Source organism: Lonchura striata, chromosome 3 (genome assembly GCF_046129695.1).
Source record: "Lonchura striata isolate bLonStr1 chromosome 3, bLonStr1.mat, whole genome shotgun sequence".
Taxonomy (NCBI): Eukaryota; Metazoa; Chordata; class Aves; order Passeriformes; family Estrildidae; genus Lonchura; species Lonchura striata.
In genome coordinates, this window is record NC_134605.1 from 80,306,842 (window position 1) to 80,319,326 (window position 12,485).

The window sequence follows — 12,485 nt, forward strand, 5'->3', positions numbered from 1 at the left end:
CTGCATTATGAATGCCTGTTTTGAGCATCTCATAGAGTTTAATGTGGGGATTACTGCTATCTCAGCTTTAAAATTCACCTTGTTTCTGAGAAAATAGACTTGTGAATAGCACATTTAGAGGAGCTGTATATTGAGGGCAACTGTCCAATACGCAGATTCTGGGCTGAGTGCTTTTGTCAGGCTGGTCATACCTATTTCACCCTTTTTATGAAGGAAAAATGTAAATTCTCCCCTCAACTGTGTGGCTTTTAGGCAGTTGCAGTTAGGACAGCGGTGATCAGGAACAGACTTATAGGAGCCAGCAGATCTCCTTCTTTCAAGTTCTTGCAGGCTTCTCAAAATAATTCATGGCCTCATCTTTGATTTCCTTGAGTCAGTCAGTGACAGCTGTTGCCCAGAGAAGGAAGAATTTGATTCTTATTTCTGGACTGAACATTGCAGGGCCTGTGTTCATCTGCCTGTGGTCCAGCTCTCTGAATCAGATAGCCATTGTAAGTCTTCAGAGACTGTTGAAACCCATGGTTTGACTTTCAGTACCTAATTGTTAGTGTCTGGACAGCTTTTTCAGTCCTAGAGAAATCAGTGCTGTCTGCAATTAATTCTTCAGAATCTCCTCTAAAACCAAAACTTTGCTGAAGGTATTATCTGCCTCACTGCTACATTCCTGTCTACAGGATGTCTTAATGGGATCCAAGTTCCTTGCAGGAGTAGAGTCTGATTTTTTTTTCTTTTTTTTATGGGTTCATCTTATGCTTTAGTGATGATAATAATTTGTGAAAAATATAAGGTTGTTGCATGAAGTCACAAACACATGAAAGAAAGTCTTCCCCTTCCAGTAGGCTTTGTTGGGGAGAAGGAGTCACCTTCAGTCTTTGGCTCAGAAGAGCCAGATATGTGGACCTGGTGACTAAATACAATTTCTTGAGCACAGCAGAGGCTGAAAGCTTGACTCAGCAGTGCTGACAATTCACCTACAGTGCAGTGTAGCAATTTGGGTGCAGCAGTTCAAGTTAAGAAAATTTAACTTTCTGAAAGAGTGAGAGAATTGGTATTGTTCCAGATAAGAAAAGCTGATTGGAACACCATTAGTCTTCAAATGTAATAAATTACTTTTTGCAAAATAGTCTTTCCAGTAGTAGATAAGAAGCAGAAAAGGAATAGAAGAGGAAGAAAAGAAATGGTTAGGTTTGAAATTTTCAACCTAAAGTACAGTTAAGCACTGGAATAGCATGCTCAGGAGATATAAGAGTATTTGAAAGAACAAGTTAGACAAAGATATGTCGGCAGTCACAGAGGTTGGATTTACTCTGCCACTGTGAACAAGTTTGAGTTAGATGCCTGCTTGAATTGTCTTTTTACTCTACTTTTTATTAATAGCTGTTTCTCACAATAAGGACCAAAATTTCTCCATTCAAAGACAGGTGTCTTGTTTTATGGTGTTCTGATTTGGAGAAGAAAGATCTCCCCAGGCTAAATCATAAAAATAAATGTTAGCCTGTTTCTCTGTGTGGCATAACTCAAAGATAGATTTAAAAGGTATCTCCAATGTTTTAGAAGATACTAAACTGAAACTCCTGTCACAGTGGGCTGAAGTCTTAAATAAGGTGGCCTTATTCTTTCAGCTAGTTTAGCTTCTCTCCAAACATTCAGTTTGATATTCTACTCTGACAACCTCCCCATGAGAAAGGAAGTTTTATTTTAGCCTTGTATTTTGCTGTACTTGAAGTATATCTTTTTGAAGAATGAAACCAGTAACTTTATTTTCAGTGTCTGGATTTCATCAAAATGCTTCTCCCTGGACTCTCACATCCTTCATTCTAAAAAAGGTTGTAACTAGAATATTTACAAGAGTTTGAATGGCCTAGCCGTTATACCCATCCGTAGAATCAATCTATTTTATTTAATGTTACTCTGATGATATTCTCACTTACATTTAACTTTTATAAGTGTATCTTTTAGACAAAAGATGCTGTGGTATTACTTAAAATGTAAAGTTTTGTAATTGTTTCAAGAATAACCAGATTTTTTTTTTTTCCATTTCAGGAACTGCATCTGTTGCTGTTGCAGGTCTTCTTGCAGCTCTGCGTATCACCAAGAACAAATTGTCAGATCACACAGTGTTGTTCCAGGGAGCTGGAGAGGTAGGTATTTTTATACGTGGGGAAAGTTGTACTATGATGACTTTTACTAATATTTACATGAGTTACATGTGTCCAGTAAACAAGACAATTAAATTAGAATGATTACTAACATCTGCTGAAAGTTGATTTTCAGTGCAAATGTAAATTTACATTTGAAGAATGTAAAAAAAAGGAAAAGCTGTGATGATCTGGTGAAGCCTCATGTTTTTCATAAGACATTTTTTGGAGATCTGCTCTCTTTATAGAACTTCAGTTTTAGCTCGTCTGCTCTAAATTATTGAGCTGCTCTTGATATAACTAAGCAAACCACTTTTTGAAAGATAAGGAAATACAGTGGAGAGAGTAAATATAATGTATTTACCTGAGTCAGCATTATTTAGTAAGAAGTGCCCCTTTGATTTTTTTTTTGTCATTGAATATAGTTTTTCAGTATTCTGCACATTAAGGTAATCCATTTGTGAAGATCTTTATGCACACTATTTTTTATACTAATTTTTCAGTATTAATTTCCAAGCTGCTGACACACAAGTGCAAGCTATACTTACCTACAGTATGGCTTGTCATCTCTTGTATGAAGCCTACAACCCCATGCTGGCTTCTTTAATTTCATTAAATATTTGGTGATATATCTGCAGTTTTCAAAATGGCTTGTATCCATATCTACCATGTCACCACCTTACTGCATCAAGACTATCCATCTCTCTGGAGTTCCTTTCCCCTGGTTTTGTTCCACATTCAACAAGCAGAAGAATTCATGGTATAATGTTTATTTTTTTTGTCAGTAGTTTTAGTGTGGCTGTTGCTGCAAAGAGGTAATGGTAGCTATCACCCTTGCTGCAGAAACTGTTTTTTAACAAAACTACTTATTTCTTAACAAAAAAAAAGGAAAATCTTACTTGGTTCTCAGTGAAAATCAGTGATAAAGAACAAGAAACAGAACCAACCCCAAAAAATACATGTATGGGTCTGTAATCAGAAATATTAAGCAGCTTGTTGCCTGGTTTTGTTGCCTGGTTTTCAATCTGTACCTGCATGGCATTTAATCTGTTGGATGAAATATTATAAAATCCAGTAAGAATGAAAAACGTTTCAGCAAAAAATTGATATGTGAGTTTTTCTTTCCCCTGCTTTGACTGGGAGCACAGCCAAGTCTAGAGTTACAAAACACATGAATAGTGGGTAAAAGGAGGCTTACCTTTCTGATGGACATCTTAGAAAAAGATAAGAGCAAAAGCTCTTGTGTTTTACTTTCTGGCATGCAGAATGTTATTTCCTTTAGTTTAAATTACAAAAAATTCAAAGAAGAAAAAATATTTCATGTATTCTGAGATGAATATCATAGACTGATAGAATGGTTTGGATTGGAAGGGACCTTAAAGATCATCTAGTTTGACCCCTGCTGTCATAGGCAGGGAACGTTCCACTAGACCACGTTGCTGAGAGCCCCATCCAACCTGGCACACTTCCAGGGCTGGAACTATCATTATGTGGAATAAATGTTAGTTCTAGCATTTTCTAGTTTCCAGCCTCAACATTTACTGTGCTGCCCACACTCTAAGAGTCATCTGACGACTTATCTGTACTACAATTTATCTATATAATTTAATATTTATCTATGCTCTTCTTCTGTATTATGGTTTCTAATTACCAAATGGTAGTTACAGTTCATTAGGTTTATTTTATGAAAAAATGACAATTCAATTTTTTGTTTATTAAAATTAGAAAACTTTTATAAAATAGTAGGTTATTGAGACATGTGAGCAGGGGATTTCTTTAATTTATTGTTTTGTACTCTACTTTTCTTTTTCCTTTAGGCTGCATTGGGGATAGCAAATCTCATTCTTATGGCTATGGAAAAAGAAGGGCTATGCAAAGATGCAGCTACCAAAAGAATTTGGTTGGTTGACTCGAAAGGATTAGTCGTAAAGGTAATGCAATTTTGTCATTACTTTAAATATCACGATACTACTTGATTCTGTAGATAAAGACAAGAATATATTCTTTGTGAAAGCAACTGCAATATCTCTCTTGGCATAGAAAATTGTTTTTCTTTTCTAAAGTTTATTAAATTAATGACAGACTGTCATGTTACTTGGCGGGGGGTATGATTATGCTTGGAGTTCCTGTTCTGTTTCTATTAGGGATGAGCACATAATGAAGACAATTTTTCAGCAGTTCTTTAAAAAACATGTAAGCAAAGAAATGTTCCACTTCGGGGTTTAATATTTCCCATCTAAATGCGACTATTATTTGTTAGCACAGTCTTGGACTGTGTATGTATAGGCACATTACTAGGATAGCAGGCAAGTCATCCTTCTGCAAGAAGTGAGATGCATTGCAAAAAGCTTCTCTGCCCAGTGATACAGCTCATGTTGCAGATGTTGTGGTCTGCAGTGCTATCAACACTGGTCAGAATTTGAAGCTGCTGAGAGACTTCATCAGTCACCCTTACCTCATTCCTTCCACGTGCCAAAATAAAGAAATGTATGAATTCCATGTGCCAGAATAAAGAAACTGGTGTGTTTTAAAAAGTGGTTATGTATTTAATAGTTTGTGAGCTACTTAAAGGAAATAGATGAGAGATAGTTGCTTTTGCTTTTTCACCTTGCTGGTCGGTTTGCAGTATTTGTGGTCATCCTTGTTGGTACCACACTTCACAGTGTTCTTTGGCTCTGACATTAAAGGTCTTTTGTGGTTCAAACAACTGTGCCTCAGGAGGATGCATTCTGCAGGCGGTGTCTGCTGGCTTATTGAATAGCATCATAGCACCTTTCCCTCATACTGTTAAAGGGAAAATAGTACAGTCATAGACATAGAGATGGGAAAGTATTACTAAGGTCATCTTGGTCATCCCTTGCCAGAAGGCACAAAAGTAGCCTGATAAGGTACAGAAGAATGCAGGTATCTAGGATACAGATTTCCACCCCCCACCGCCCCCCCCCCCCCCCCCCCCGCCCGGTGCTTTCTTTGTTTGTTTAATGCGTATTTTTAATCCTTTTGGTTTTCATCTAATAATTTTTAAGTGATTTTACGTCCAAACATAATTGAAGGCCTGTGTAGTCTATGGCTGCAGAAACCTTGAGGTTGCCTAAGAGACATTGGGTTGCACCATTTCTTTAACCAGAAAAACTGGGCATATCAAATTCTACAATTGAACTAAAGTCACCTCATAGTGATTAAAGAAACAAACTAACAGGGGCAGAAGTGTAGGAACTTCACAGCCCTGAAGCAGTAAAAGAGGTCTCTGCTGCATGTCCGTCCAGCTGGGGTGGTTAGCCAGCCTTTCTCATTTCTTGTCCCTCCCTGGTTTCTCGCCCCCGTCTCTTCACACCTCTCACTGCTAATTTGCCAGTCAGCTGAGAATCCAGGTTGTTGCTCTTGGTAAGCAGAGACTCATTCCTTTCATAGGTTCTACATTTTTAGTGACTCGGTGACTGCATTCTTTCCTCAACACCTTTGAGCTTCTGCACTCTCAAGCAGTGCCAAAACCAATCAGTGTCTCACACAGCATCGATGTTCCTTTCCTCTGCTTATTCTTCTTGGTGGAACTTTAATTTGGGTTTTGTCCAAAAAGCAGTCCACTGAATTTCATGTCCTGCCTGGAGTATATTTGTGAACTACTTGTGATCGCCAGACATAACAGCTGTCTGAGGTAGATTAGGGCTCAATTTGTGGCCAGATGTTGATGCAAGCAGCGGGAACCAATGGTGCATATTCCAGGTCATTGCTTGTGTTCCTGGAAGACCTGGCAGCACCAGTTTTCCCATCTGGCTGTCCTGAGGGGCTGGAGAATGGGTGGGTGCTTGCTGCTGTGTTGTGTTTGAGGGACATCTGTCAGTGCAAGGCCTGGGCTGATATAAGGAAATGTGTCCTTGGTCTAGGGCTCTAAAAGTCTTCTCTTGGCTCTCTTCTGCAGCAAAATGTTCCCCCACTGAAAAGTTAAAAGAAAAAATTGGCAAAATACCCTCCCTCAAAAAAAAAAAAAAAAAAATGTAAGCCTCAAGAGGCCTGAGATTTAACTGCTGGGAAGTTATGTATACAGTGAGTAAATAATTAAACTATTCCTGGTTCCTTTTTCTGGCCTGATAAAGGATGCTGTGATTTAGGTCCACTTAGGAAATTATTTTGGCTTTAGCTGATTGCAGAAAAATGCTGCAAGGCTTGAAGTACTTCCCAAACTCGGAGAAATAAGATAAGTAAAATGAGTAAGATTTTTTAGAATAAAATAAGAACATTATTATTACAAACCCTTTCATTATTGCAAAGATAATAATTACCAAAATCAGAGCATAGATCACCAGTTAATCAAATTTTGCATAAACTAAACTGACACTTCTTTCTTACTACTAAGGACATGTATCAGTGGAAACCTGATAAGAGTCCCTTAAAATTTGCCTCACCAAAACCTGCTTGATCAAAAGAATTTTATGTGAAGCAGGAAGACCTTTTCAGTACTAGAAATATTCTGATCAGTTGCTTTAGCAGTACGAAAAATAACAGACTTGCTGAAGACTCGGCAGGTACTTTGTCCAACTAAACTAATTTTTACATCATTTATATTCTATGCTGGCCTTTGATCATTAATTTTGCAATGTGTTATTATAGATTTAAATATCGTTTCTCCTTTCATCTACTTTCTGTAGAATTTCAACCAATTCTAAGAAAAAGAACCTGGTAACTGTTGTTGACCTGGCTGCAGTTTCCACCTTTTTCTTCTTCCCCCACCCTCAAAAGCTGCCACGAAGTCACTTATCAGGCTTTTGTTGCTGAATTTTTCCTTTGTGGCTTTTTAATTTTAGTTCAAGTGCAGCTGTGTTTTCATTCTCTTGTTAATTTTATTTTCCCCCCATGGGAACCATCTGTTTTCATTAAACCAAGGCTGATGACCAACTTTTCTGCTATGTTGTGGTAAAAGAGCTGGTGATGGAGCTGTGTTTGTTCTACTGTCCAGAGTTGTATTCTGTAATTCCATCTAGAGAATTTACAGTGTCGTAGATACCAGTTTGGGGTTGTTGTTTGGTCTTTTAAAGTTTGTTCAGAATGCTTTCACCTTTTGAAACTGTGTTCCAAAGGTGGGTGAGGAGGTTTTGCATGTCATAATATCATTAGAATTTTGCCACTTAAAACTGTGTTACTTTTTGAAACTTACTGTCTTAAGTATCCCAGTGCATTCAAATGGAAATTTTAATGCTTAATTAAGAGACACTTTAAAGTTGGTTTTGCATTCTTGTGTACTTGGAGATTATACATGATCAGTTGGGATTCATCTTTAGTTCTTAATTTCTGAATTATCACACAATCCAGTCTGTCTGATGAATATTTATTTACCTGTATAAACACATTGGTGGGTAATGTCTTCCACATTCCATTCCCCTATTCTCAGTGTTCCCATATTTTTTATCTGTTAATCTCACAGATTACCTAAGTGTGTGATGTGTGGTGAACATGTTTTTTGTCTTCTCTGAAGCTGCCATAGTGTCATGTTGAGCTGTATTAGTAGCCAAGTCTTAGTCCATGAACTCTAAAGACAGTGAATTCTTTTGTGTCAACTAGTTTAGAAGAGACAGAATGGGAAAATAATGGAATATTCATAAGATTCACCATTGTCTGAGCATTTCAGTAATGTGCTGCAAAGGCTTTTATTGCTTTTTTAAAGGCTTTTTATTGTTTTCTCAGGCAATACCAAGAACAGGGTAGGGTGATAGGCAAGAGAGTTCTTGGAACTTCCTAGGAATATGACACAGTTAATAAGGCAGTTAATTTTTAATATTTAAATGGACTTAATAGAAACTTCTCTCACCCTCTGCCAAGGATGGCTGCTCCTGTGCTGAGGATGGACGGGGAATGTTCCTGGGCTGCCAAACATGCTTCTCTTCCAGCAGAGCTTTTCTGTAATTTGCAAGGCAGCATTACATTTTTGTACACCATATAATCTCTAGTGCACAAAAGTTGTTCCTTTGCAGAAGGATGAATGTCATCCTTAATTTTAAAGAGTAAGTCACCATGGAGAAATGTTTCTTTAAACAGTTTTGCACTCTATTCTTTCTAGTTTGGCACAGTAATACTTGTGTCTAGTCCAGTGATTTGTATTTTAAATATCCCTTAGATGTGTGATCTTAAAACCTGTATGACAAGCACAAGAATATTCTGAGGTCTGATGGCTGAAGGCCTCCGTGTATTGATCTTCTAGTATCAGAGGAAGACTGAAATAGATCCCAAAAAATTAACAATTTCTGTGGTCCTGATTAATTATAATGGAGGTAACCAGGTAAACCTGTAGATAATCACATAAAAGGATTTCATTTTTCATCGTCTTTCCCCCATTTTATTATCACTGGCAATCTTATTTGCAAAATATTCTCACAACCAATTAACTGGCATTGGATATGACCCTGATTAAAGTTCATGGTATGCTCAAAGCTGAGTACATACATGGTTCAGTCTTTGCTTAGAGAATGATGGAAGAGAAAGGGGGACATTTGGAATGATACCAGAATTTCAGTGCCAGACTCATATAACAAATGAAAGAATTTTCAGAGCTCACAATGAAATATCATAATATCGAACTGAATCCCATCCAGACTGTCTGTTACTGATTTTTTAAAAAAAATTATCAATAATCATTCTTTTAAAAAGTTTCAATTTCATACTAGATGAATTTGATTATGTTTTTAACTTTTATATATCACTGTATGCCAGTTCTGCTGACTTTTGGTTATTTCTGGCTTTCTTTTTCTCATCAGTCAGTTATCCTGATGCTTCTGTTCTTGATCAGTTCTTTTATGGGTGACTGCAACTGGCTGGGACTCTTCGAGCCAAAAAAATTATTTACATTTTAGCAAAGATGCAATGCCTTGAGTATCTCCAAGGTGCCACAATCACTCAAAGCAGTTTCTGCCTTATTTTACGCATGTACCATCCCAGCAAAGCAATCCTTGTTTGCTTCATCAGTTTTTCTGATGCCTGGGGAATTAATCTGTGCACTTAAATCTCACATTTGTCATTTTCTATATCAAGTTTTGCAAAAAGGAAACATTAATTTCTCTCTGAATGCTTGTGGCATTACTCATGCTCAGTGAGTAATGTGTGAAAACAAGTGAGGACAAGGCGAAAGGGTGATTGGTGGGGTGTTTCTCTAAAAGAGACATCACCAAAACCCATTGCCTCTGCTGGCATGTAACACTTTGACACTGTGCATTAGATGTACTGATGAGTTGGGGACCTAATTTGGGTGGTTTTTTATTTCTTTTGCTCAGGCGCTGTTACTGAAATTAATTATTGATTTGCTCAGTTTTCTGCTGTTCTATGGATTTGTCATTTACTCTGGTTCTCAGATCTTATCTTCTTGAAATCAATATCTTTATAAATTTTGTCCTGCCTGTTAACCTTGTTAAGCTATTAACCATGTGTGCTTAGTTACATGGAAAGGGTACTTTATAAATTTTACAGGACAAAAACAGCCCTAGTTTTTTAACAATGAGTTTTAAAGTCAACACCAGAATTGTATTTCTTACTGTAATTGTACGTTTTACTGCCAGCCATTATGACATTGTCTCCTCAAAATCTTATGCCTTTTTCACACAATTGGCAACAAACTGTTTATTAGTTGTGTATCAAAGTTGCCTAGTTTAGTTTTAATGTATTTTCTTCACCTTTATGTGTTAGAGGATGGGCCTGATCAGGAGGCAAAATCACTTTATAGAATCTCAGTATGGGGTTTTGGGAGGGCTTACATGTCTCTGATTTTTGGTTCCTAAATGAGGTGGCACAGGAGTGCCTGTCACCTGCAGGCCCTTGGACTTCAGTCAACCCCTGTCCAGTGAGTCCATAGCCATACCTCCACCCTTTTTATTTTGCATTTTGTGACTTGTACCTGATGCTGTCCTGGAGTTCTGGCTGTGGGCAGCCTGGCCTGTCCCCACCCAGCCCGCTCTCTGTGCCCCTCCCATGCCATCCCTTTCATGATTCTGGGGCTTCCCATGGAGGTCTCTCTGTAGTCCCTGCCTAGAGTTCTCAACAGCCTCTAGACCAGGGATTTACTTGTGATAAAACAGATAAAAAAGCCACAAAGAGACCATCTCCCAAAAGGGAGGTGCTTCACTACCTTCTCCTATGACTCTTAACCACATTTTTTTTCCCAATTGCTTTGTTGTTTGTTTGTATTTAAACTCTGCAGTAGGGAATTCACAGGAAAAATGCAAGTAAGACCATAACATTTAAAACATTTGCAGTTGGAAATACTCAAGTTACTAATGGACTGCTTTGCTCCCTGGTCTACAGTTCTCATGTCTTTTGTGGTTCTCATGTCTTCAGTATTTAAGAACCTCAAATTATTTTATTAATTTATCTGTGTACTGATCTCTGAGCTCTTGTTTAGATAAGCCACAGCTGACACAGTGAAATGAAGGCAAGTGTTTATATAAATAGATTTGTGCCGCCCTGGTTGTGAGACGGGACGAGAGCCAGCCCTGCCTCGAATGTGGGACAGCGCAGCTCTCAGGGAGCTGTGCCTGATCCACAGCTGCCTCCCAGCTGATGGAAGAGCAGCTCCTGGAGAGCTTCCAGCCCTGCCTCGCTGCACAGAGCTGCTCTGCTCTTCAGCCCTGGCTCCTGCGGCAGCCCCGGCTCTCGCAGCCCATGGCATTAGGCCGCACATTGGTGCTATTTGTAAGGTTTACCTCCCGTTTTCTAATTTCCCATATTCATGTCTGCTGTGCAGTCTGGTCTTCTGTTTTTACAGCTGTTTTCTATGAAAATTCTCAGGGTTTTATTGATGGGTCATTTTTGTTTGTTATCTGAGACTCAATTTGGTTATAATGTGATGATAAAAGTAACTTTCTGTGAAAACTGTGATGTATGTTTGCTTGAAACCTGATCGCTGTTGATAAGACCCTTAAACTAAAAGCTTGAAACTAGTCCCTGTGAACTGCTTTCATTTCAAATCAAAAACACAAGCACTTTTTTTCATAGAACTATTAACTACTGAGTCCTGTTACTTCCTTTTGCTCCATGAATTGAGAGATCCTGGTGTTCATGTGGCTGTGTTTTGTAATAATAAAATATAATACCAACGACTCTGACCCATTAAGGAATAGAGAAATTTTAGGATTGCCAACATCTTTCATACATAATGCCACAATCAGAGAATGCTGCTATTGTTTCTTTATCTCTGTACTTCATCTGCTGATTTAACACAGTCCACCTTTGTAATTCATTTGCTAATAAAGAATTTAGTTCATATTACTTTCTATCTCACATACCATGGTGACTTCTAATATATTTGTTTTCAGGCTGCTTTGTTCTCTTTTGTACAAATCCAAAATAACCCAAAGGTTTCTTGGTACAGAATCATACTGTAATAGAAGCATTACTTTTCCACTAAAAAGTAATTTCTGGAATTTTTATTTTGAGTCTTTGGACTTAAGGATTATTAGTCTTTTTGAGTGTTACTAATATTCTCAACCTTCAGTATTCTAGTGAAAGTATGTTGTGTAGTTAATTCAGGCAGTCTGATTATCTATTAAAGATACTGTGATTTTCTTTGTGGTACATTAGTTTTTAGTGGTTTTTTTTGGTTGGCTGTTTTTATTTTCTGGTTTTGTTTTGGTTTTTTTTCTAATTCAAGCAAACTTATTAAAATACCCACAGAAAATTACTTATCCTATAAAATATAAGAAAAATTTATAAGATTATATAGCATTTCAAATTATAAGGAAATAATCTTGGTGCTTTTTTATTTCTTTCTTGGGAGGACAAATACATTTGGGAAGTAAAAGCAAGAAGAATATATAGCCTCTTTTTCTCACTTTGCCTTTTTCTTTCTATTGAAAGAGTTTATGAGTTTGTGTCCTCCCCTCTAAATAGCTGCATAGGTATCCAATCTCTTGGTTTATCTGTGGATTTCAGTGTGAAAGACCTTCTCTTTGCATTTGGGTAGTGTCCCTTGATACAGGAGAGAGACACAAATCTTTATGTACATCTACATATGCTATACATAACAGAAAACATAATAGACCTCAGGACAGCTGATGCCAGTGCAGAAACATCCTTTGATAGCAGCTCCTGGGAAAAATATGTCCAAAAAAATCTCTCCCCTGTGTGGTGAGCATTGAGGTGCTTCAGTGAAACAATGAAACTGTACAGAGGTTTGCTGTACTGCAGAGGTCTTTAAACTGCTGGTTTTTCTGAGCCCTTTTCCTTGACTGAATGCATTGTTAATGATGCTGAAAGAGCAACACAGTGGACTTAGAGATATCTGAATGTGATTGAAGATGATGTTTCTACTTAAAAGACTCAGAGCTTCATACACAGAACCTCAGAGCTCATTCAAACTCTTTAAAATAT

General features: G+C 37.6%; 1 protein-coding gene across 1 annotated transcript in view; it reads left to right on the forward strand.

Moving 5' to 3' along the window:
* The window catches only part of ME1 (malic enzyme 1), a 153,222-nt gene that overhangs the window by 124,820 nt on the left and 15,917 nt on the right, over nt 1-12,485 (forward strand). The window contains exons 8-9 of the mRNA XM_021546100.3: nt 2,044-2,141; nt 3,956-4,069. Of these exons, the coding sequence (XP_021401775.2) occupies nt 2,044-2,141; nt 3,956-4,069 (212 nt within the window). The remainder of the gene's footprint in view (nt 1-2,043; nt 2,142-3,955; nt 4,070-12,485) is intronic.